Here is a 26,836-nt window from a genome sequence, read left to right as displayed (position 1 = left end):
GGTACAGATGATCAGGCATACAGAGCGGATCTCTGTCTGTGTAGATCTCTATGTGAGTACACTGATCGTAGTACAGCCCCGCCTCCCTGCACTAGAATTGTAACACACAGTGCAGAGCGATGTTTCTATGTACAGGGAGCCGGGGCTGTACTAGGAGCTGTGTTCACACATACAGATCTATCAGACAGAGATTCGCTTTGTCTGTCTGATGATCTGTATCTCCGTGCACCGGAGACAGACGGCGGGGGGACGGACGGCGGGGGGGTGGGGCGGCGATGACGGACGGACGGGGGCGGTGCTAGGACGGGGAAGGAGTTGGAGAGGGAGAAGAGGAAGGACACCACCTCTATGAGCGGCACTGCCCTCCCTCCCTCCCACCCCCCGAGATGTTCATCCACGGCTGCGATGTTGAGGCCAGCCTCCTGGGATTGATGACACACATATCCCAGGAGGCATAGCAGCGCGGCGGGGGAATAAGACACTCAGGGATAAAAACGTGAGTTTTTAAAAGAAAAAAAAAAGACATCCCAAATGTATTTAAAGGGGCAGTGTTAAAACTAATGCTGATAAGTTGAAAAATAGGGTGGAACTCCGCTTTAAGTTTCAACTATGCTCTTTTATCTCTACCAGTCAGTTATAGAGCTTATTATACCATGTGATTCCTGTTTGCAGGAACAGTGGTTAAATTCAGAAAAAGTTAAAACAAAAAACAATATCCACTATATCCTTAAAAACAATAAATCTGTTGAAAATGAAAAAAAAAAAAGAAAGTGAGGGAGCCCACATATTAAGTCATTTCTGCTGGAAATCCCACCCAGAAACTTAAATGACACTCATAATAAAAAGAATACGATTAAAAAAGGGGGACATACACATTAGTATTACAGATACAGCACATCAATAAACCCCCAGGTTCAGGCGGGTACCTCAAAAAATATGTATATACACCTTTCCCAAACAGAAGTAAAAAAAAGGGGGGAGGGGAAGAAGAGGAGGGGGGATGGTATGGTGTGAGTCAATCTAATGGGTTAATGTCACATTGGAACGTAGGGACATATTGTATCAATGAATGGGCATTATCCCATTCAGCTGTTATCAATGTAACAGTTGATGTCCCACTCTATGTTTAACCCATGCGGGGTGTAACACATCATGTCAAAAATCCATCGTGTTTCACGACGGGAAATGTGACGCTTCATGTTGTCACCCCTCCAGTGTGGATTATATCGCTCAATACCAATAACCTTAAGCAGAGCTGGATTTTTGCCATGATGTTGTTTGAAATGCAAGGAAACACTATGTTCTTCACATCCCTTACAGATATTACCAACATGTTCCCCAATCCTGATTTTCAAAGCCCTGATGGTTCTCCCAATATATTGTAGCCCACAAGGGCAAATAAGGAGGTAAATCACCCCAACAGTATCACAAGTGATCAAATCAGCTATGTCATACTGTCGGGAAGTAACGGTGGAAGTGAATGTGGAAGTTTTAACCGTCTCTGAGGATGCACATACTTTGCAACGTTTGCATGGGAAGAACCCCTTGAGGGACCCAAACATGGTAATCTTTGGGGGGGGGGGGATCTACTACACTAGGGGCCATCATATCCTTCAGATTTTGATTTCTTCTGAACAAGACCTTAGGACGTTCCGGTAGTTGTGGTCCCAAAATGTTGTCACTTTTCAGTATCTTCCAATATTTACATAGGACCTTTTTGACCCACCAAAACTTGGATGAGAATGTGGTCAGAAAAGACCACTGAAAATCCGAATTTTTCTCATCCGTTTTCTTAATCTTTGGGACCAGTAAGCTTGGTCGGTCCATCCCCAATACATTTTCAATGTTTTGATCCAGAACTTTCGATTGGTATCCCTTCTCCATGAAGCGATTTTTTAAGGACGTAGCCTGTACCTCAAAATTCTCTACCTTGGAACAATTGCGTCTCAAGCGCTGAAATTGACTTTTGGGTATAGCAAGGATTCCACATCCCCTTTCCATAAGAAAAAGGCATCATCAATGTATCTTCTCCATATCAGGAGACGTGGATCATCCAGGGAAAACTGTCTGTCATTCTCCCAAATGGCCATGAATAGTCCTGCAAGGCTGGGGGCAAATTTAGCCCCCATCGCAACTCCGGTGCTTTGCAGATAGAACTGTCCTCCATAGAAAAAATTGTTGTGTTCCATTGCGAAGCTTAAAAGCCTCATAACAAATTCACGAGTGGAGGTGTTGATGGTTAATTCTTTACATAAGAAAAATTTGGCCGCTTGATATCCCAAATGATGGGGAATAATAGTATACAGTGAAGAGACGTCTGCTGTCACCAACAGAACGTCATCTTCTACTGTTAGGGCTGAAATTTCTCTCATCACCTGCATGGAGTCCTTCAAAAAAGCTGGAGTTTTGGACACTGCTGGCTGTAAAAAGACATCTACAAATTTACCCACCCTAGCCGTGGGAGAGTTGATCCTACTAACTATAGGGTGGCCGGGAGGATTAATGGGGTTCTTGTGTATCTTGGGGATATAGGGCCAGATTCACAAAAGAGATACGCCGTCGTATCTCTGTTTCTATCTATGCGACTGATTCATAGAATCAGTTACGCATAGATATCCATAAGATCCGACAGGTGTAATTGTTTTACACTATCGGATCTTAGGATGCAGTACCGCGGCCGCCGCTGGGGGGAGTTTGCATCGTAAACCAGCGTCGGGTATGCAAATTAGGAGTTACGGCGATCCACGACGGATTTTCGCGTTCGCTACGTCGCCGCTAGTCTAGTTTCCCGTCGCAAAGTTAGTCATTATTTGACCTGCCTTAACTTTACACAGCAATCGTATTGCTGTATAAAGTATGGCCGTCGTTCCCGCGTCGAAATTTTAAAATGAACGTCGTTTGCGTAAGCCGCCCGGGAATACGGAATTACGCTACACGCGTCGCCGTTCAAAAAAATTACAGCACTGCGCGCAAAGCACGACGGGAATTGCGAAACAGAGCATGCGCAGTAGGTCCGGCGCGGAAGCGCGCCTAATTTAAATGGCACACGCCCATTTGAATTGGCCCGCCTTGCGCGGGACGTCTTTACGATACACCGCCGCAAGTTTCCAGGTAAGTGCTTTGTGGATCGGGCACTAAAACTGGAAACTTGCGGCGGTGTATCGTAAACGGGTTACGTTACACCGGCGCTCTTGTACGTGAATCTGGCCCATAGTAAATAATTGGAGTTCGCGGAGCCAAAGGTATCAGGAATTCCAATTCTTTATCATTGATTATCTGTTTACAATGAATTATGCTTTTTAATAATCTCCGATATTTATCAATAGGATCATTCTTCAAAATGGTATATGTATTCCGGTCCGCTAATAACAACTCCATTTCATTTAGATAATCCTCCTTTTTTAGAATCACAACCCCCCCCCCCCTATCTGCGGGTCTAATCACCAGATTTTTCCTTTCGCACAGCACTGCGATACCTTCATCAACTTTCTTTGGTCTCTCTTTCTTAACCTCTTGACCACTGGGCACTTAAACCCCCTTCCTCACCAGACCAATTTTCAGCTTTCGGTGCTCTCACAATTTGAATGACAATTACTCAGTCATACAACATTGTGCCCATCTGAAATTTTTGTCCTTTTTTTCCCACAAATAGAGCTTTCTTTTGGTGGTATTTGATCACCTCTGCGATTTTTATTTTTTGCGCTATAAAAGAAAAAACACTGAAAATTCTGTAAAAAAAAATAAAATAAATTTGTTTCTGTCATATTAGCAGGTATTGCGGAGTATTGGGGGTATTGCGGAGTATTGGGTGGTATTGCAGAGTATGGGGGGGGGTTATTGTAGAGTATGGGGGGGGTTATTGCAGAGTATGGGGGGGTTATTGCAGAGTATGGGGGGGGTTATTGCAGAGTATGGGGGGGGGTTATTGCAGAGTATGGGGGGTTAATTGCAGAGTATGGGTGTTAATTGCAGAGTATGGGGGTTAATTGCAGAGTATGGGTGGTTAATTGCAGAGTATGGGGGGTATGGGGGTATTGCAGAGTATGAGGGGTTAATTGCAGAGTATTGCACAGGGAGGGAGGGATGGATCTGTGACTGCATTTGTCACAGATCCAGCCACAGCAGCTGCTGCTGCTGCCGCTCTCCCCCCTCTCCTCTCACACTGTACTGATCGGTACAGAGAGGAGAGGGAGGAACCGGCGTCATGACATGACGCTGGTTTGTTTACAAGTGATCGCTCCGTCATTTGACGGAGCGATCACGTGGTAAACCGCCGCTATCAGCGGCGATTTACCGCGATCTGTGATGCGCCGGGTCTTCTAGACCCGGCGCTCACAGATGATTCCGGGAGCGCGCCCCAGGGGGCGCGCGAGTGAAGGATTCTGGGAGGACGTCCCAGGGACGTCGTCCCGGAATAACTCCACCGCGCTGTAGCAGTATTTTCGCTAATCCTTCAAAACTAAATCTTTAAACACTGCAATACCTGCTGCTGGTTTGCCTGGATTGAACAAAGAGGCATTCCTAAGACCAGTTGCCCCCTTTTTGTTTGGTATATTTGCCACTGAATTAGAAAGAATAGAATTGGATAAAAAATATCGTTTCATGTTCAACTTCCTGGTGAACTTATTTATATCCAAAAACATCTGAAATTTGTTGAGAGATTTTTTTTTTTTTTTTGAATAAACATTTTATTGAAAGTTTTCCACATAACAGCATAATCCAAAACATAGATATGTCAGTCATATTTCAAATATAATCTTAACAGGATCTTATGATAACAAGTGATCATAAATGATATGTCATATGAAACAAGTTAACGACACTTTTGTCCATTAATGGGTCAAGTCCTGAGAGCAAGTGACCAAATGCAAACAATAAAACCCACGTTAACAAAGAATATGATGCATCATAGCTCTTCACTAAACCTTTGTGATAGAGGCCCCCCTCTGCCCCACCCACCCCTTAACGGGGACATTCTGTGGGCAGCGCAGAGAGGGGAAGGGCTAAAGTCAGAGCAAAATAGGCTTAACTTCCAGTGTTCAAAAAACGGGTAGAAAGAGCAACAGCAGGAATTTGGCATACCAGCGATGTATCTAACCTTTTCCCTTTTACCCTTTGAGAAGAGCCAAGTCAGAGTATGTGTTCAAAGGGAGTGTATGGCCCTGTGTGGAGGGGAGGGGGGGTTGATACCAGATGGCAGGGCAAAAAAAAGGGGTGAGAAAGTACCTAACCATCAGATCTTTGGGTGAGTACAAGTCCTGATGTCGTAATTGAATTTCTCTGGGTACCGGATGGTGTTTGTGTAGGGGGGTTTCTATACAGTGACCAGCATGACCAAGTATGTCTGTATTTCTCGTGCATGTCCTTGGCTTGGTGAATAAGGCGCTCCATTTCCTCCACCCTGTCAACACGTGCATGCCAATCTTCAGTTGTTGGAATAGTTTTAGATTTCCAGAATATAGGGATGCATTGGGTGGCTGCATTGACAAGATGGAGTGTTAGTGATCTCCGGTATTGCGATCTTGGGATGGGAGTGTGATGTAACAAGAATTGCGCTGGAGTAAGACTTATTGGTAGTGTTGTTATTTGTACAATACGTTCATGCACCTCTTTCCAGAACCGGGTTAATAGAGGGCAATCCCACCAGATATGTAAAAGCGAGCCTTCCGCTCCATCGCACCTCCAACAAGACGGGGAAACCGCCGGAAAAATTTTATGAAGTTTCTCCGGTGTTCGGTACCACCTAGTGCAAAGCTTGTATCGATTTTCTTGTGCTGAGACATTGATAGATCCTTTATGTGTGTGATCCCATATAGTGTCCCAATCTTCGTCAGATAGGGACATGGAAAGATCCTTGTCCCAGGCTGAACGAGTGTTTGAGGAAGGAGTTGATTCTGGCATCAGTAGTGAGTGTAAAGTAGAAATCAGATGGCGTTTTGGTTCTCCCGCTATGCATATTTGTTCTAAGGGTGAGAGGTCTCTACACCATTTCCGTTGTGTCTGGGTAGGACCTAGAAAATGTTTGATTTGAAGATACTTGTATACGGACATGGTCACATGAGGGAGCGCTTTGGTTAGCTCTGGGTAGGATAATAAGTCACCATTATGGAATAATTGGTGAGCTCTGATGGCCTGAGAATTAGGATCCATAACTGGATATTTATAGGTTATATTTGGTATAAAATCAGGATTATGAGATAAAGGTGTCAGCGGGCCTGGGGAGGGAGTTATTTTCAGAGATCGACATATCACCTTAAAATTTTGGAGCGTAGGACCTATTAAAGGGTGGTTCAAGCAATCTGTAGGAATAGAGCGATGTTCTATCCATGGCAAATGGGTAATGGGGAAGGAGAGGAATGCGTTTTCTAGGGCAATCCAGTCCTTGTTTCCAGTGTGGAGATGCCAATCTACGAGCCTAGTAAGTAGACACGCTTTGTGGTATAGGGCTAGGTCGGGTATACCCAGGCCCCCCCTGCGTTTTGGCTGAATCAGTTTAGACCAGCTTAGTCTGGGTGCTTGGCCTGCCCATAGGAATGTTCTGCAGTGTTTTCTAAATGTTGTAAAAAAGGTCTGTGGGATCATGATCGGAACCGCCTGGAGAAGGTATAAGACCCTCGGGAGGGTGTTCATTTTAAGGATTGCTGTTCTACCAAACCACGAAAATCTGCCATTGTTCCAATCCGATAAGTCTGATTTAATGGTTGCAAGGTTTGGTAGAAAATTTAGTGCGAATAGCTTACTCAGATCTTTAGGGATCTTAATGCCCAAGTACGTGATATAGTCAGATTCCCATTTAAAGGGGAAGTTTTGTTTACATAGTTCAACTACTGGGGTTGGCAGAGAGATATTCAGAGCTAGCAATTTGTCAAAATTAATTTGTAGATTGGATAAAGTGTTAAATAATTTGAAGTCTTTCAAAAGATTGGGAATTGTGGTGATCGGATGCGAAAGGAACAGCAACACATCATCTGCGTAAGCTGCTGTCTTGTAATGCTTTCCCCGGATCTCGACACCCTTGATGGCGTCGTTCGCCCGAAGTTTTCTGAGGAATGGTTCCATTGTGAGAATGAAGATAAGGGGGGATAAGGGGCAACCCTGACGGGTTCCATTAGTTATAGAGAAGGCGTCCGATAGGTGGCCATTGACCCTGACCCGGGCAGTGGGACCAGAGTACAGCAAATGGATCATTTGGGTAAGGCGTGATGGTAAGCCCATTTTATTTAGGACCGCCAGCATGAAATCCCAGGCCACTCTATCGAACGCCTTCTCAGCATCTAGAGATAGAAAAAAAACACTTTTTTTTGAAGAGGACAGCCAATGATGTATATTGAGAGCTTTCATAGTATTGTCCCTGGCCTCCCTTCCAGGGACAAACCCAACTTGATTGGTTGTAAAAAATTTGGGGAGCAATGGGAGAATACGGTTGGAGAGTATTTTGGCATATAACTTGACGTCAACATTTAATAGCGATATCGGTCTATAGTTGGAGACAAGTGTAGCATCTTTGCCTGGTTTGGGAATTAGAGATATATGGGCCTCTAAAAAATCTTTTGTGCGTGAAGGGGAGTCCGAAAGGGTGTTAAAGGTTGACAGGAAGTTGGGGATTAGTATTTCGGAAAAAGTCTTGTAGTAACCTACTGGAAAGCCGTCTGGACCGGGACTTTTCCCTGGTTTAAGTTGGCTTAGTGCTAAAGTGATTTCTTCAGTGGTGATTGGGGAGCCTAGGTCCGTTATGTCTTCGGGGGCGGTGTGCGATGGGCAGAATTCCGACAAAAATTCCTCTATTAAGGTCTTCCTATCAGGAGCTACTTCCTGCTGACGGGATTTCTGCAGGTTGTATAGCAGGTTGTATAGCCCAGAAAAGTATTTTACAAATTGTTCTGCAATTCCATTGTTAGTAACAATGGATTCCCCGGAAGTGGCGGTTATAAATATTATATTTACTTGTAAGTGTGTGCTTACGGGCAAGCCTTTTCTTAATTTCCTCAAGGAGTTCTTCTCGGGCTTTTACTAGCTCATCGTGTGTTTGGGTAGCTAATGTTCGTTTGTGTGTAAGTTCCAGGGCCTTAACTTTGTCTGATAATTCTAAGATATGTGCTTTCCGCAGCTTGGCTCGTTTGGCCATTATTGAAATGAAATGGCCTCGAACGACACATTTATGAGCAGCCCAGACCAGTGGAGCGGAAGTGTCATCTGATATGTTTTCAGAAAAGTAATTTGAGAGGACCTTAGATATATCAGTAGTGTAATTATTGTCTAGCAAAATGGAGTCATCCAGTCTCTAAATGGGCGATCTGGGACGACTTGTAGGGATCGAGAGCAGAATAGTGATCGGATGATGGTCTGATAACAGCATTGGGTCAATAGTAGCGTTGACTAGGGAAGTGAGGTCGTTTTGTGTGAGAAAGAAGTGGTCTATCCGTGAATATTTTTTATGAAGTGGTGAAAAATAAGTAAAATCCTTCACGTTTGGGTAAAGGGTTCTCCAAGTGTCATGTAAGGACAAGGTAGAGAGGGTGGATTTGATCGCTTTCAGAGCACTGAATTTTAAACAGGTGGAGCCATTGGATGTATCTAAATCTGGTTGTAAGGGAACGTTAAAATCCCCACCTAAAATAAGGGTACCCCTTTGAAAGGATGTTAGTTGATAAAGGGTTGAACGGAAAAAGGGTGCTTGTTTCGTATTGGGAGCATATATATTAGCTATCGTGTACGTAACGTTATGTATGGTACCACGTAGGAATATATATCGTCCCTGGGGGTCCCTCTGAATTTCTGAGACTTGAAAAGGACAATGTCGAGAGATTAAAACAGAGACTCCTTTAGATTTCGCCTCACTATTAGGGGCGTGAAACACTAGCGGGAAATTCCTGTCAATTTGGGAATTACATCCGTACGAAAATGTGTCTCTTGGATAAAAGCTATGTGTACTTTTTCTTTTTGAAGTGAGAAAAGTAAGCGAGAACGTTTCTCGGGGGTATTCAGTCCCCTAATGTTTAAAGAATATAATTTAATGTGACTTAAGGGTCCCCCCATCTGTGAAGTGGGTAAGGGAGATGATACCGGCGTCATATCTGTGGAGCAATAATCTGGTGGGAGAAGGGCAGGAAATGTGTTAGGAAAGGGCTAGGATGGGAAGAATACAGGCCTCAGGAGTAGTTAACAAGGTAAAGGGCAATGTTGTTAAAGTACGCCAAACAGCCAGTAATTTATAGTTACCGATTAAGTGGTGGAGGTAAGTCCACTCACTTTCTATTTACAGAGGACAATCGGAAGGGTACAGTGGGTACCAGACCCCCAGGACCTCACCCAAGTCCCAGAAGCCCCAGCACACCACTGTTGTGGGGTTAACCAGAGCCAGCACAGGAAGGCAAAATTTTGTTAATAAAGTTTAACCTATGAGTCTATAACTAGGATTCTTAACAAAACAAGTAAATATAACCAATATTTGCCAAATCACCCCAGAATAGATTCAGACTGAGAGGAGACAGAGTGCATATTAAAAATGCATACAGGTGCCAATTTTGTTAGTTGACCTAAAGTGGATCATAAGAACTGGTTAAATTTAGAATAGTAAAAGATCTCTCAGTGTGAATCTTACATTTCTATCAATTCAGAGGAAAAAAAATTATTACTTCTTACTGTATGATAAAGCAGAATAAAGAAAAAACTGTTCAACTATTAGAAAGCAATATAGATTCACTATTAAAATTGTTATTATTCCTTTTTACTGGGCCTTGACCAATATTGCTAAGCAACTTCCCATCCGGGAAGAGTATAAGTAGCATGGGTGTGCTGCCAACAAGACCGGTCAAGGCCTTTTACCTGCTACCGTGAGTACTCATGGATGTCGAGGTCCCTTCAAAGTTATACAGGAGAGGGGAGAGGTTAGAGAGACAAGTGTGGGGACCTAACTATGATAGGTATTAGGTTTGGACTAGAGTATTAGGATCATACTATCCAGGTGAAATGATGATCGGAGAGTTTTCCGGTAAATCCAGTATCTGAAAACCGACTCCAGGGTTATCGGTCTCTGTGATCATCAAACATTAACTGGTGGAGTTTTACCAGGGTTGATCAGGGGAAAATGGGTATCCCTCAGTATAGGGCGAGATGATAGTTCATTGTTCTTTGGTCAAAGTGCGTTTTGGGTGCCCATAGAACAGTTTCTGAGGTTAAAATGTTTCCGCTATTATCCATAGAGGGAAGTCTATACGGTCAAGCCGAGGGACATCAGTCGGCGATGACACAATTGTGGAGAACAAATCGCTTTATGTCCTGAAGGTGAGAGGGAAAAGTAGTTCTCAGTATCTGGGACTTAGAAGAGAGTTATTCTTGTTTAAATAACCGAAAAAACTTTTTCTTGAGAACTCCGAAAAATGAAGAAAGAAAACACATCAATCAGGAATTGGTGAAACTTTCAAGGTCCATTAGACAGCATATACATATGACAAGCCGTTCACTCATTGTGATCTCTTCTGGCCCTTCTGGCCTCCGGTGGGGTCATGTGGTCTTGCTCTCTTTTTGCCCCAGGGGAGTTCTGGGGGAGTCTTGAGTTGGAGGGGGATCTCATCCTGCGAAACCTGGTAGCTTGAGTTTCCATGGGTGTCTCAGGTGGTTTCCCCCTTCTCCCAACTGACCGTCGGTAGGGTGCATACCAATCAGGCACTGAGATCGGAGGCAAACCAAGTGTTTCACAAAATCTGGGCAGGTCTTCTGGCACTCTCAGAGATGCATTGCGACCTTGGTTAGAAGCTGCCAGACAGAACGGAAATTTCCATTTATAATGTCTCTTGATCGCAAGGCCTCCAACAGTGGTTTAAGATCACGCCTATGTTGTAGGGTGATTCCTGAAAGATCTTGGTACAGCTGGACCGGGGTTTCACCGCAATGCAATCTCTGTCCCCTGGCTTTGATCAGAATTTCTTCTTTTAGTTTGAAGTCTGTCATGCAACATATTATGTCCCTAGGGGGATCTGTATCTCTACCCCTTGGGCGCAGGGCACGGTGTATTCTCTCAAAATCAATAAAGGTTTGAGGGGGTTTACCTATAATAGAGTTGAATAGGGTAGTGACTTCTCTTTGGATCTGATCGCCCTCAATTACCTCCGGCACTCCCCTCACACGAAGATTCCGGCGTCGGCCTCTGTTGTCTAAATCTTCCAGCTGTCGGTTGACTTCCCTCAGCTGGAGGGTATGGTTGTCTATCTTTCTGGTAGATTTTTGAAGAATTACTTCATGTTCATCCGTTATCTGTTCAGTGGCTGATACCCTGTCAGAGAGGGAGCGCAGGTCTATGCGGAGTTCAGCTATTGCAGCAGCAAGAGTGTCCTTGATGTCTGCCGCCACTGCTCTTAAGTCCAATATATTAATCTGTGGCAATCCAGCACTCCCGGTTTCCGCCATACCCCTAATCATTTGAGGGGGTATCTCTGGTCCCGGAGCGGTCAGCACGATGTCTGTGGGTGTTTGTGAGGAAGCCTGGAGTGAGCTCTGGGTAGAGCCCCGGTGGATGGGTGCCGTGTTCCCTCGGGGAGTGTGGGGCTGGTCCATGGTAACCTGCAACTCCGGTGTTTTCTCTGGGAGACCGGGAACGAGAGGCCGAGGAACGGCGGGATAAAGTTCCCATACTAACCGGCACCTGAAAGAGGTCTCCTGGGCAGTTTGTGCCTTATGTACTTCAGTCACTCCTGACAGTAGGCTGTAAGCGGGTATATTGCAGTAAAGTAAGGAGATAAGTCAATTTAGACAAAAGTGCTGTAGGCCACCTCTAGGTGGACCAAAATGGCTGCCGAGCCGGAGGTCTGACAGACTTTGCGGGCCTTTCCGACGTTTAATCCGGGCACAACGTACAGCGGCAATGTTGTTCCCCGGCCTTTCGGTCGTTGCTAAATCTGGTGGCTTGTTGGGGGGTCCGGAGGAGCAGGAATTGGGAGCAGAGGGGTACCTCAGGGAGGACCAATATGGCTACCGATACAGGGCAAAGGCCGGGTTTGCGGTCCAACAGACAGTTTTTTTTCAGGGGGCTGTGTATCTCTATGGTGTCCCCAGGCAACCCGGTCCCCAATTCAAGCGGTTGTGGGGTGTTGAAAATCAGGGGGAGACAGATATGGTCGCCTGGAGCCCACACAGGGAGGACCAAGATGGCCGCCGACACTGGGTATAGGCCTGGCACCACAGCCCTTCAGGCAGGTGTTACCTGGTATAGGGAACCCCGGTGGTGTCCACAGGCCGATTAGTCCCCGGTCCAGGATGTGGTGAGGTGTAGAGAAGCAGGGGGGAGCAGCTATCTCCGCCGGGAGCCTTCACTTAGAGGACCAAGATGGCCGCCGACTCCGGGTGAGGGCCGGGTTCGCGGCCTTTCAGGCGGTGTTTGAGGGGTGCAGTGTGCTCCGGTCGCGTCCCCAAGCTGTCCGGTCCCCGGTCCAGGCAGTGGTGGGGTGTTAAAGAGCACGGGGGGTCAGATATGAGCGTGGGAAGCCGTCGCCCAGAGGACCAAAATGGCCGCCGCTCCGCGACTAGGCCGAAGCCGCGGTCTTTCCTAATTCACTTCCCCCGGTCCAGGAAATCCGTCCACGGCGGCCTCAGTTCAACTGCAGGCAGGAAGGGTGTCTCCAGCTAGCCAGGCGTTTTCCTGATAGAAAAAAAGTTTATATCTGTCACTAAAGCCAATGTGCTTTTCTGAGGTGACAGGAGCTCTCAGACTAAGCGTCCATCATCCCTGCTGGCTAGGCCACGCCCCTTGTTGAGAGATTTACGTGGTGCATATTTAAGTCCTTGATCCAAAATAAGTTTCTCAGGTGGAGTGAGTTCCACTCCACTCAGATTAAAAACTCCTTCACATTTCACTTCTTCCTGGATTTTTTGGGGGTTCCTCCATTGCCCTCCTCTACATCCTCTCTTTGTCTTTTTCCCCCGTCCCTTTCCTAAAAAACTATCCTTTTTAGTTCTCAAGGGCTGGATGGTGGATGGATCATCCAGGTTCCTAGTTTTAGATTTATCATTTTCTGGATAGTACAATTCATGATCCGATCTGTATCCTTGTGAGGAGGTTTGTGGATCTCTTCCCATGTTATCTTGCCTCCAGTGTACTCCTGGGAAGCGAATAAAACTTCCATGTTGTCCCCCATCGGGGTATCCATAATAGGGTGGCTCCTCATAGTGACCATAATGGTCAATAGGGGGCACCCTACTAAGAGGATATGGATAAGTTACTGCTTGATGGGAATTGGATCCGTGGGATTGTCTACCTCCTCTCATACAGTAGGTGACCGCGATATTGTGTCAATCTCGCTCCCTTTCTCGGCGAGATTGACCACCTATGAGCCCCATCGCGGGAGCCAGTGCCGAGCTGGCTTGCCGCGATGGAGACAAAGCCGTCATAGAAGCGACGGGAGATCCGACTTGGATTCCGCCAATTCTACACGTGTGCGGCGTTTGTTATGAATCCTGAGGGGGAACTCCCCCCCCGGATTTTAAATAAAAATCCGGCCTGGGTTCCCCCCTCAGGAGCATACCGGGCCCTTAGGTCTGGTATGGGTTGTAAGGAGACCCCCCCCTACGCCGAAAAAAACGGCGTAGGGGGTCCCCCTACAATCCATACCAGACCCGTATCCAAAGCACGCTACCCGGCCGGCCAGGAAAGGAGTGGGGACGAGCAAGCGCCCCCCCTCCTGAGCCGTACCAGGCTGCATGCCCTCAACATGGGGGGGTTGGGTGCTCTGGGGCAGGGGGGCGCACTGCGGCCCCCCCACCACAGAGCACCCTGTCCCCATGTTGATGAGAACAGAGCCCCTTCCCGACAACCCTGGCCGTTGGTTGTCGGGGTATGCAGGCGGGAGGCTTATCGGAATCTGGGAGCCCCCTTTAATAAGAGGGCCCCCAGATACCGGCCCCCCACCCTAAGTGAATGGATATGGGGTACATCGTACCCCTACCCATTCACCTGGAGGAAAAATGTTAAAGTTAATAAACACACAACACAGGGTTATAAAATAATTTATTAGTCTGCTCCGGAGGCACCCCCTGTCTTCTTTAGCTCTTTTCACCAGGGGGGGGCTTCTTCTTTGACGTCTTCGGGCGGGGGCCGCTCTTCTTCGCCGCCGTCTGGTTCTCTTCCACCGCCGGGGGGGGTTCGCTTTTATAAAAGCGCCCACCCCCCGGCGGGTTTCTTCCGATGTCTTCGGCGGGGGGTGGTGTGCTTCTTCTTCCGCTATCCGGGGGGGTTTTTCTCCGCTATCCGGGGGGTCTTCTCCGCTCTCGGGCGGTCTTCTTCTATGTTCGCCGCTCTCCGCTGTTGACTCGGTGCACCCCGGTTCTTCCTCCCGCTGTCCGGTGCCTTCTCCTTCAGCGCTGAACGTCTTCTTCTTCTTCTGTGCTGTGACGTCTTCTTCTTCTTCCGTGCTGTGACGTCTTCTTCTGCCTTCTCCCGATGTTGACACGTCGCCTCTTCTCGCTGCAATGACAGGTGCGCGGTTTGTATCTGACTTATATAGGCCTCACAGTCCCATCATGCTCCGTACCTACCCATGTGATACCTACCCACGTGGGTAGGTATCACATGGGTAGGTACCAGAGCATGATGGGACTGTGAGGCCTATATAAGTCAGATACAAACCGCGCACCTGTCATTGCAGCGAGAAGAGGCGACGTGTCAACATCGGGAGAAGGCAGAAGAAGAAGAAGACGTCACAGCACAGAAGAAGAAGACGTTCAGCGCTGAAGGAGAAGGCACCGGACAGCGGGAGGAAGAACCGGGGTGTGCCGAGTCAACAGCGGAGAGCGGCGAACATAGAAGAAGACCGCCCCGAGAGCGGAGAAGACCCCCCGGATAGCGGAGAAGACCCCCCGGATAGCGGAAGAAGAAGTCCCCCCTGAGAACCACACCACCCCCCCCGCCAAAGACGTCGGAGGAAACCCGCCGGGGGGTGGGCGCTTTTATAAATGCGACCCCCCCGGCGGTGGAAGAGAACCAGACGGCGAAGAAGAAGAGCGGCCCCCACCCGAAGACGTCAAAGAAGAAGCCCCCCCTGGTGAAAAGAGCTAAAGAAGACAGGGGGTGCCTCCGGAGCAGACTAATAAATTATTTTATAACCCTGTGTTGTGTGTTTATTAACTTTAACATTTTTCCTCCAGGTGAATGGGTAGGGGTACGATGTACCCCATATCCATTCACTTAGGGTGGGGGGCCGGTATCTGGGGGCCCCCTTATTAAAGGGGGCTCCCAGATTCCGATAAGCCTCCCGCCTGCATACCCCGACAACCAACGGCCAGGGTTGTCGGGAAGGGGCCCTGTCCTCATCAACATGGGGACAGGGTGCTCTGTGGTGGGGGGGCCGCAGTGTGCCCCCCTGCCCCAGAGCACCCAACCCCCCCATGTTGAGGGCATGCAGCCTGGTACGGCTCAGGAGGGGGGGCGCTCGCTCGTCCCCACTCCTTTCCTGGCCGGCCGGGTAGCGTGCTTTGGATACGGGTCTGGTATGGATTGTAGGGGGACCCCCTATGCCGTTTTTTCGGCGTAGGTGGGGGGTCTCATTACAACCCATACCAGACCTAAGGGCCCGGTATGCTCCTGAGGGGGGAACCCATGCCGGATTTTTATTTAAAATCTGGCGGGAGTTCCCCCTCAGGATTCATAACAAACGCTGCACACGTGTAGAATTGGCGGGAATCCAAGTCGGATCTCTCGTCGCTTCTATGACGCGCTTGCTGGAATGTGCTTTTACTATTCCAGCGAGTGCGAGATGTCGGCACCATGTCGCTGAGAATCAGCGCGATGCCGTCGTGCTAAAAACACATTCTCGGCGGCAGGTACTGTACCTCCTCCTGATGTAGCTTTCCCATGACTCCTAGAATTCCCATTATTAAGTGATTGATAATGGTTGGATGAGTTGGAAGGAGTTTTGTGGACATTAGAATTTCCTCTGTTACTCATGTGTTGAGGAATTCTACCACTTCCCACTCTCAAATCACGAGTCTGAGGTGGCATGGGTTTCCTTGCATTTCAAACAACATCATGACAAAAATCCAGCTCTGCTTAAGGTTATTGGTATTGAGCGATATAATCCACACTGGAGGGGTGACAACATGAAGCGTCAGATTTCCCATCGTGAAACACGATGGATTTTTGACATGATGTGTTACACCCCGCATGGGTTAAACATAGAGTGGGACATCAACTGTTACATTGATAACAGCTGAATGGGATAATGCCCATTCATTGATACAATATGTCCCTACGTTCCAATGTGACATTAACCCATTAGATTGACTCACACCATACCATCCCCCCTCCTCTTCTTCTCCCCCCCCCCTTTTTTTACTTCTGTTTGGGAAAGGTGTATATACATATTTTTTGAGGTACCCGCCTGTACCTGGGGGTTTATTGATGTGCTGTATCTGTAATCCTAATGTGTATGTCCCCCTTTTTTAATCGTATTCTTTTTATTATGAGTGTCATTTAAGTTTCTGGGTGGGATTTCCAGCAGAAATTACTTAATATGTGGGCTCCCTCACTTTCTATGTGTTTGGAGACACCTGAGTGTCCATTCACTGGGAAGATCAATAGATGATTTAATTATTGATATTATACATGTTCTTTTATATACATATATAATTTATGCATTTTTATTTCAATTAAATGTAATTCCTTTTGGAATTTTTTTAGAGAAGGAATTTTTATAAACAAGTAGGAGAATTCATTTATATGCCCTAAATGGGCATTCGGGAGGTACCTCTTTGCAGGTTTTTATAGCCAACTAATGAGTAAATATAACCCGCCTCCTTCTATGTATTTCTTTTTCTCTTGTGTATATATAAGGAGAAAAAACTTTATATATAAAGTTTTTTTTATAAATATAAAAAAAAAAAAAGATTTTTCATAAGGAAAAAAAATATATTTTTTACATATATATATTTTTTCATTTTGTAACATAGCCAGTCAAAAACGAGAGGGTTTGTTCACTTCCTTTGTGTGTAAGATCACTGGGCTGCTGCTTTCTCCTCCCTTTTCCCTGTTTGTTTAGTCCTTAGGAGTCACCTGGAAAAGTGGGTTAACACGGCCTGTGTAGTGTCTGTTACTGTTTCCTTTCCCTGTCGATACCTCATCAGGTGAAACGCAGCGTCGGTTGGAAGCTTCATTATCAGACACAGCCACTATCTAAGTATATTTGTTTTTATCGTATACTGCAAAGAGATACATCCTATTTGGATATTGGACATTTCTCTCTCATTTTTTTTCATTGTTGAATTCATGAAAAAAGTGGTTGCCAAATAAATAGGTTCATATGAACATTTTTAAATTGGTTGCGCTATGAAGTCCTCTTTTCTCCTCTAATTCCATTTCCTGATCACGATACCTCCGGGAGAGCTGCAAACAAGCTGAGCGGAACAGAGTGTGAGTGTCCCTGGGAACCTGGGAAGACGGATCTCCTGTTTCCTGCACCCCTCCGGTACAAAGAAATCCTTACCTTATGCCTATATGATCTCTTGTCATAGAGATCCATATTTTCTGGTAAGGGGCCACACAGCCCGGATTTTTACATCCCTTTTTCTGCATATTGAAGCTGTATTATGTGTGGAGGATTTAGCCGCTTCTCTGAGTAGTGACTCAGCGCTCTCATTCACTACAAGTGGACTATATGTTTTTTACACATCTCGATAGCTTGTTACAGCAGACTCATTGATTTATTCATTATTTATTTATTTCTCATGTTGCAATTCTGCACAGTGAAGTAATATTACTGTTGGAGATACTGGCCATCCTTTGAACAGTGATCGAGTGTTCTTTTTTTACATCCAGTGGACTTCATATATTTATTTTCCTCTTACATAATCTGGTGTAATAGATACATTGATTCACTTTTTATTTATTATTTGCTACATTTGTTACATTCGTTTTTGAGTGTTGTATTTTTTCCATTTATCTATATTGGGGGTTGCGCTATATATTTGTCTTTATTATTTCAGTCCATTTCTGCCTATTTCAGCAGTTTCACAAATAGCAGCACCTCATCAGAGTTTTCTCTGTCCCAATACCATTCATTTATTTTAAACACCACTGTGGCTAATTAGCAGGTGTTGTACTACCTATATTTGCAATTAACCCTCTTTTCACCATTAGCTTTAGGTTGTGTTTAGTATTACACTTTTCTTAAGGGAAGCGCAAATTCACTACCGCTTTCCACATATGACTGGGCTGCTTGCTGTCTCACTCACAGTGGACCGGGTCGACAGCTACTCCAACTCGGTTGTAGGTCTGTCATGGACGCACCAGCGGGTCCTCGCATGGACGGGCAAGTACGGTTCCTCCCGCCTCGGCGGGATGGAACAGCTGGGCATTCCTGGCTCTTATCCTCCCTTTCCCTGCTCTGTCACATTTCCCCTTTTGCTCGACCGGCGCAGACCTGTGGGGGGACTCCGGATCCCAGTGGGGGACTGTGGGGTGTCAGGACCCGTTTTTCTGTGGGGGGTGCTCTGCCTCGGAAGTCCCTATCTTGGCCTTCTCGTACACATCGTGGTGCTCAGGCGCCATTTTGGCAGCGCCGACACCATTGTTAGTATGCCTGCTGCTTTCCATTGTATTTTCCCATTGGTGGCCATTTTGTCGTGGCCGCGCTGTGGAGCAGGTTAATATTGCAGGTGGCTACTTTCTTGTGGCCACGCCCTTTTTTCTCTGAGGCGTCTGGCAGCCATTTTGGTGTGGGTTTGGCCTCTAGTGCTGGCTTCCTGAACGGCGCGCAGCACAATTCTCCTCACAGATTTTCCTCGCACTTGCTGTGTACAGAAGGCAGGCAGCTGAGCGGTCTTATTGATGGGTGGAGAGTCCCCTGGGTAACCCCCCGGTCAGTGCAGCAAGGAGGGTGGACTTTTCAGGTCTTTGAATTGGTCCCTGAGAGCTGTCAGCATGGAGTCAGTATCTGGTCCTTCTTCCCCAAACATGCCAGAGGCGGCAGCTGGTGCCCTTGCACCTGCGGTTCCCATGGACACTTTGTCGGCGGCCCTGGAATCATTTGTTGCCAGGGTGTAACCGGCGTGAGTGTAAGGGGGGGTAAAAAGCGCACTGTCCCATCGCCATGCTCTGACCCGGGCCTAGCTGCGGCACAGGACCCCGGTTCTGGACTGTCAGAAGATGTGGACCAGGACCTTCCTTGTGAGGAGGACCCCTCGTCCGGGTCAGTGCATGACAGGGCACTTGTCAGTGCGCTTATCAATGCTGTAAGGGACTCTAAGCTGGAAGGAGCAGCTGAGGCGTCCACAGAGGGGTCAGTCTCTTTTGGGTCACACAAAATCAGACCGCTCTGTAAAAGTTTTTCCGTATGCATCTTTCTTTGATAAGTTCATAGAGAAGGAATGGGAAAAGCCACAAAAGTCCTTTGTGATACCTCAGCGCTTGGCGGTCTGTTATCCCTTTTGGAGGACAGCCTCTTGAAAAAATGGACTTCTCCTCTGGGGGTTGCCCCCCCCCCCCGGTCGCTCGATTGAATAACGTAACCACTTTCTCTCTGGAAGGGACCCCTGCGTTTAAGAACCATACTGATAGGAGGTCCGAGGCGGTGATCCGCTCCAGGTTTACCATGCTGGGGTCTGTATTGCGGCCTATTTTGGCTGCAACTCTGGTGTCTCAGACTCTCTCTGAATGGGCAAAGGATATTGCACCAGACTGTGGACCAGGACCTTCCTTGTGAGGAGGACCCCTCGTCCGGGTCAGTGCATGACAGGGCACTAGTCAGTGCGCTTATCAATGCTGTAAGGGACTCTAAGCTGGAAGGTGCAGCTGAGGCGTCCACAGAGGGGTCAGTCTCTTTTGGGTCGCACAAAATCAGACCGCTCTGTAAAAGTTTTTCCGTATGCATCTTTCTTTGATAAGTTCATAGAGAAGGAATGGGAAAAGCCACAAAAGTCCTTTGTGATACCTCAGCGCTTGGCAGTCTGTTATCCCTTTTGGAGGACAGCCTCTTGAAAAAATGGGCTTCTCCTCTGGGGGTTGACCCCCCCCGGTCGCTCGATTGAATAAAGTAACCACTTTCTCTCTGGAAGGGACCCCTGCGTTTAAGAACCATACTGATAGGAGGTCCGAGGCGGTGATCCGCTCCAGGTTTACCATGCTGGGGTCTGTATTGCTGCCTATTTTGGCTGCAACTCTGGTGTCTCAGACTCTCTCTGAATGGGCAAAGATATTGCACCAGACTGTGGAGGAGCATCAGCTCCCTCCAGGGTGTGCAGGACTGGCCGACCAGTTGGTACAGGGCCTTGTATATGTCTGTGATGCCACTCTGAATGCGGCCCCATTGATCTCCAGGGCCTCTGTATCGGCGGTGGTATTATGCCACCTAATTTGGCTGAGATGCTGGTCCGCTGACCAGGCTTCCAAAAATGCCCTGGCAGACTTGCCCTTCAAAAGGTGGGAAGCTTTTTGGTACCTTGCTGGATGATATTATTAAGGATGTCACTGGAGGGGACATCCTCCAGTGAGGAGGGTCCTTATTTTCCCACACAGAAGCAGTATTTTCATTAGGGCCCTCCGGTAGACCCTCCCAAGCTGACAAAGGCTCAGCTGGGGGACAGAAGCGTCCCTGGGTGCGTTAGCCGAACAAGCCGGCAACCAAAGCTGCCACCGCATAAAGTTTTGCCCCCGCCCGACTCATGGGTCGGGGGGGGGGGCGGCTTTGCAGGTTCACGGCTCGGTGGACCTCCCTGCTCTCCGACCAGTGGGTCTGCGAGGTGGGTACAAGATAGAGTTTCTTTCCTGTCCGCCGACCAGATTCTTTCCCTCAAATCTCCTTCCGGCTCGTCGGTCTGCCCTATTGGGGGCAGTGCAAGACTTGATAAGTTGCAGAGTAATTTTACCTGTATCACTGGACGAGAGGTTTCATGGATTTTATTAGAATCTGTTTGTGGTCCCAGAGAAGGACGGAGTCCGTCCGATCTTGGATCTCAAAGTCCTAAATGTCTTTGTAAGAGTACGGAAGTTCCGCATGGAATCCATTCGCTCAGTGGTTGCTGCGCTCCATCCGGGGGACTTTCTGGCGTCCTTTGACATAAAGGACGCATACTTGCATGTCCCAATTTTGCAATCGGCGAAGACCACTATCAGTTTGTGGCTCTTCCCTTTTGGCCTAGCGTCAGCACCAAGAGTGTTCACCATTCTAGCTTCTAGCTTTGTTGAGACAACAAGGAATTTCTATCGTGGGCTACTTAGACAATCTTCTTCTGAGAGCAGCTTCTGGCTCAGAGTTAGAGGTAGATGTTTCTATAGCCAGTCGGACCCTCCGAGAATTCGGTTGGGTCTTAAACATCCAGAAGTCAGTCCTGGTACCGACTCAGCATTTGGAATACCTAGAGTTGATTCTGGACTCCTCGTAGTCGAGTCTTCCTATTCTTGGAAAAATTGCAGACTGTCCAGTCTGCGGTGAAGTTGTTGGCATGACGCAAATGGTCGTCTTTCCGTTTTTTGCATGCGAGTCCTGGGCTTCATGGAAGCCTCCTTCGAGGCTGTACCGTATGCCCAATTCCACACGAGTATTGCAGAGGGAGATCCTGTCCAAATGGAACAGATCTCCATTGTCTCTGGATCGTCAGATTCAGGTAGGTCACCTGGTCAGAGTCTCTGAGTTGGTGACTGAGATCCCCAGCTCTTAAGTCCGGGAAGTCGTTTCTCCCCTTCCAGTGGACAGTGATTACAACAGACGCAAGCCTCACAGGTTGGGGGGGGGGTCCAGTCGGCCCAGGGTCGCTGGACTCTGGACGAATCCCATCTGCCGATCAATGTCCTGGAACTTCGGGCGATCAGGCTGTGCCTCTCCTCGTGGTCAAGGAGGTTGCAAGGACGCCCAATCAGGATCCAGTCAGACAACGCCACGGCGGTGGCTTATGTCAACCATCGGGGGAACACGGAGCTCAGCTGCAGCGTCCGAGTGCCGGCTCCGTCAGCCGTCTATATACTGGGTGTAGGAAACTGGCAGGCGGACTACCCAAGTCGCCAGATGCTGGACCAGGGAATAGTCATTGCATCCGAAGGTGTTTCAACTCCTTTGCAGGAGGTGGGGCCCACTGGACGTAGATCTCCTGGCTTCTCGCCTCAATTGCAAGGTGTCAAGGTTTGTGGCCAGGTCCAGAGATCCCCGGACAGATGCGTTGGTGGCCCCGTGGGGTCAGTATCGGCTAATTTATGCTTTTCCCCCACTGAAGTTGCTTCATCGTCTGCTCCGCAGAGTGGAGACCAAGAGGATCCCGGTGATTCTAATCGCTCCAGATTGGCCCGCTATCCTTGGTACGCCGACCTTGTGTGCCTGGTGGCGGATGCACCCTGACGGCTGCCAATGTGGGAGGACCTTCTGTCTCAAGGTCCCATACTTCATCCTGCTTTACAGACGCTGGCTATTGAAAGCCAGGTACTAAAGGGCCAAGGTCTTTCGGACTCGGTCATCTCAACCATGCTGAGGGCATGGAAGTCTTCTTCCAGGAAGATCTACCATCGCACCTGGAAGGCCTACATCTCTATGTGCGAAGAGATGGGGTGGCGTCCACGGACATATTCGGTTTCCAGGGTCCTGCTGTTTCTACAGCGTGGAGTAGATCATAAACTTGCTCTACGCACCATTAAAGGACAGATTTCATTCTTGGCTGTGTTCTTTCAACGGCCTTTGGAGACCCATTCTCTGGTGGGTACCTTTTTTTGTGCAGGGGGTTCGCCATGTGCTTCCCCCTCTTAGACAACCTCTTCCTCCATGGGATTTGAATCTGGTGCTCTTGGTTCTTCAGGAACCTCCATTTGAAAACATCAGAGAGATTTCTCTCTTGACACTATCTCGGAAGGTGCCCTTTTTATCGGCCATTACATCTGTCAGACGTGTTTCTGAATTGGCGGCCTTGTCATGCAAGTCACCATACTTGGTCCTCCATAAGGATAAAGTGGTGCTGTGCCTGCAACCTTCCTTCCGAAGGTGGTTTCGGCCTTCCACATAAATGAGGACATTGTGCTTCCATCCTTGTGCTTCCATCCCTGTGTCCTCGGCCGTCGCATCCCAAAAAGGCTGCGCTCCATACTTTAGACGTGGTACTTGCCTTGCTGGTGTACCTGTCTGCTACGGCTCCATTTCGGATGTCTGAATGGCTGTTTGTGGCGGTGTCTGGTCCACAAAAGGGCCTGGCGGTCTCGTCGGCCACCATTTCTCGTGGATCAGGCAGACTGTCATACAGGCCTCTTAAGGGGTGGGTGCCCCCTTCTCCGGTCACGGCACATTCAACCAGGGAAATTGGTGCTTCCTGGGCTTTCCGACATCAAGTGTCTGTCTCACAGGTGTGCAAAGCGGCGACTTGGTCGTCAGTGCACACCTTCTCCAAATTTTACAAGGTTGATGTGAGTGCATCTTCAGATGTTTCCTTCGGCCGCAAGGTTGTGCAAGCGGCTGCTTAAAGTTGCAACTCCTCCGTTGAGGAACTCTGCTTGTTTGGGGTGAAGTTAATTTTTAATACTGTTCCCACCCCTCGGTTTTTTGACACTGCTTGGGGACGTCCCATATGTCAAGACTTGTGAAGGCTGTGTCCGTCCATGGACGAAAAGAGAAAATAGGATTTTTTGTACTCACCGTGAAATCCTTTTCTCTGTTGTCCATGGACGGAGACAGCACCCACCACTCCTTTTTAGGTTTGTACTGCTTGTTACGAACTGAGTTGCTATCTGCAGGGCGGATGGTTATGTCCGGAGGGACCGACCCTTGGGCGGGGCTGTTCAACTCTGTTAAAGTAACTTGTATTTAATTATCTAACATGTTTCTGCCTAGTTCTCTCCTGTGAACAGGAACATAACCCATATTTCAAGACTTGTGAAGGCTGTGTCCGTCCATGGACGACAGAAAAGGATTTTACAGTGAGTACAAAAAATCCTATTTTTATGTCCCCGTGTCTCGTTATGCAATCTATAATTCATCCACGTTTTTTTCTTGGTTTCTTTTCTCCTTTTTGGAGTGCAAACACTGCTGAAGTGTGTGTTTTTTTTTTTTTTGTGACAATTCCGTTTTCTGATAATAACATCCGGTAGACGGGATTAATTATCTACTGGCAGTGTTTTTTCTCTTGCCAGGTGTTTAAATCACTTCCTGTTGATGCTGGTGTTGTCCTGTCTCCTGAAAGTGATGCAAGGCCGCTTTGGTTTTACCTGCTATTGAGTATTGCGGCCGTGCTGTGCATGCGCGGCCGTGTGATGCTATGCTTTCCTTAATGTTAGCAAGAGAACACGGCCATACTGCGCATGTGCCGCTTTGATTATGACGGCCGTAGTGCTCATGCGCGGCCGCACAATGCGGTTTTCTTTCATGTTTATATGGATGAGCGTGGCCGTACTGCGCATGCACGTCCGGCGCTTTGATAACACTGAGTGCAGCCGTTTTTATTTTGTGCTGTCCTATCAAGGACTGGGATGACCTAGAAGGGTCAGTATATATTTGGGCGTGCTTGTGTCATAGGCCACACCTCTGATGATATCCACATTGGATGAAACATGTCAGGCTAGCCGATGCAAGCACGCTAAGAGCCGCAGAGTTTTATATGTCATGATGTTTCTTTTGTTCTTGTAAGTAGACTACAATAAACACTGTAGGTTTTTACCTGTTCGGGCTTCACTATTATTGCCTCTTTCTTCATATTGGGCAAATCCCTGTTGAGGGTCATATATTATATCTATCCGGTCTTGTGAGTCCTGGAGGTCTTTCTGATGTTGATGATTCTGGATATCCCCATGATTGATCTGTCAAGTTTGAAGTATTGCATCCACCAGCATTGTATGATTACATCACCTGTTTATCTTTCTGGTAAGCAGATTGATAGCACGTTGGTGTGCCTTCTTTTTGCACATTGAAGTTTGGTGGAGGTTTCATATCGGCTTCACAGCAGTTTTCATCTCGCACTGTTTTTACATGGACTGTCACATTATCAGCTTTTCACTGAAGCGCTGCACTTTGGACTATATTATTTGTGTTTGCTATATCAACAAACTGTGATAGCTGATCATTTAAAAAAAAAAATTATTGCTGTTTTAAAGTTAGCGCAGATATTTGTTCACCCTGCTTTTAGTATATAATGTAAACTATACAAAAATGGCTTGCTAGCTGCAAGGACACCATACATTTCTGATATGCTATTTGTTGATATACTTATAACAGCTTACCTTGTGCATGTCCACCTAAATCAAAGGTAGTGAATGTCATTCCAGCAATTGTCAGTTCTTCTGATGCTAAAAAAGGTAAATCACAAAATTAGAAATCAGGACAACTTCAAGGCATACAAATGCTTTTTTTATGTGTAGCGCCCTGCTCCTGTTGACCAGGCGCCATTATTCAAATTTAGTGGGATATCTGAAATGTAGTTATTTCAGATGTGTTTTATGGCTAAACTGGGCTTTGCTCCAGCTTTGACTGAGTTTGGTGTATTTCCCACAGGTACCAGCAGGTGTCGTTGTCCCCATTGGTTCCGTGTTGGAGGTTACAGCCAGTCAGAGTGTATTGGGTGCCCTTTCCCAGAACCAACCTAGTGGGAGTTTCTTTACCGCTGGGCATGCTGGGATAGGGTACTTAAGGGGTGGATGCCATTTTCCTCGCTCTCTCACCTCATGGTCACCTTGACCTGGGGAATGTAACCGTTCCTTTTCTGTCTCGGGGCTGGCTGGCCCGAGGCTTCGCAACTGGAGGTAGGCCCAGAAGCTATCTGGGGCCTACTGGCTCGATAGTGATCCTGTGCTGTCTGAAAAAGCTGGTCAACTGAAGGATACGTCTTGGAGAGGACACAGCTGGCTTCTATTATATCCTACAGGTGTGGCGCACTTTCTGAAATAACAGAAGTCTGTGGCTCAGTGTTTGTTTCCTCTACCAGCGGCTTAATTCACAAAACTGTTGCTCTGGGATGGCGGGTCAGCAACCGTGATGTGGGCTTGCCAAGCTGCCATCCCAGAGCAGGAGGTCAAGGGCCACTGGTTGGGAACCTCTGGCTTAAAGGAACTTTGTCATACTTTGCAACTGAATTTACAGAGGAAAATTCTGATTATTGGATCCCGTGGCAGAGGATCGTTCAGCAGCTATTGATACTATAAGGTCTGTGGCAGAGACCTTCACCTTTGACTGTTCGTGCATTATTCTGGCTGCCAGGTCTGTGGCAGAGGCCTGTCCGGGTGAGCAAGATCCAACGACACTGAGTGGACCTGTCTCAGGGATCTCAATGTTTCATTGATCTACAGAAAGGTACCTGAACTTTCCCTCTTCCTCCATTCCCCTTGTTCCGTCAACATTGTGGTTGAATAAAAAGCCTTTGGAAAAAAAGAGTCAGTGACTGACAACTGTGTTTTTTTTAAATTTGATTAACCCTAGATTCTGAGGCCTTGTACACACGATAGGTTAACCAGAGGTTAACCTATGAAGTTGACTGATGGTCCGTCGTGCCTACACACCATCAGTTAAAAAAACGATCGTGTCAGAATGCGGTGACGTAAAACACAACGACGTGCTGAAAAAATGAAGATCAATGCTTCCAAGCATGCGTCGACTTGATTCTGAGCATGCGTGGATTTTTAACCGATGGACGGGCCTACTAACGATCGTTTTTTTTCCCATCGGTTAGGAATCCATAGGTTCATTTTTAAAGCAAGTTGACTATGAATAGATTAACTACTGTATTGTAACTATTGGCCTGGAAACTAGTGGCACTACCAGTTAACCTAATATCATTACCATAAGAACAGCTTTCCATCCAAGGTAATGATCTAGGATGATGCAGAACTTTTGTGAGATACAGAGGCCCACCAAAAACCCTAGTTTTGCCATTGCAGATTTCTAGGGGCTGCATCAGA

At 47.3% G+C, this 26,836-nt stretch overlaps 1 protein-coding gene across 1 annotated transcript in view; it reads right to left on the bottom strand.

Annotated features, from left to right (window-relative positions):
• Positions 1-26,836, bottom strand: part of LOC120932422 (GTP-binding protein SAR1b-like) — a 570,126-nt gene that overhangs the window by 149,403 nt on the left and 393,887 nt on the right. Inside the window, exon 4 of the mRNA XM_040344773.1 lies at positions 25,166-25,231. Coding sequence (XP_040200707.1) covers positions 25,166-25,231 — 66 coding nt within the window. The remainder of the gene's footprint in view (positions 1-25,165; positions 25,232-26,836) is intronic.

This window comes from Rana temporaria, chromosome 3 (genome assembly GCF_905171775.1).
Source record: "Rana temporaria chromosome 3, aRanTem1.1, whole genome shotgun sequence".
NCBI lineage: Eukaryota > Metazoa > Chordata > Amphibia > Anura > Ranidae > Rana > Rana temporaria.
This window is presented reverse-complemented; position numbering and strand designations above follow the sequence as displayed.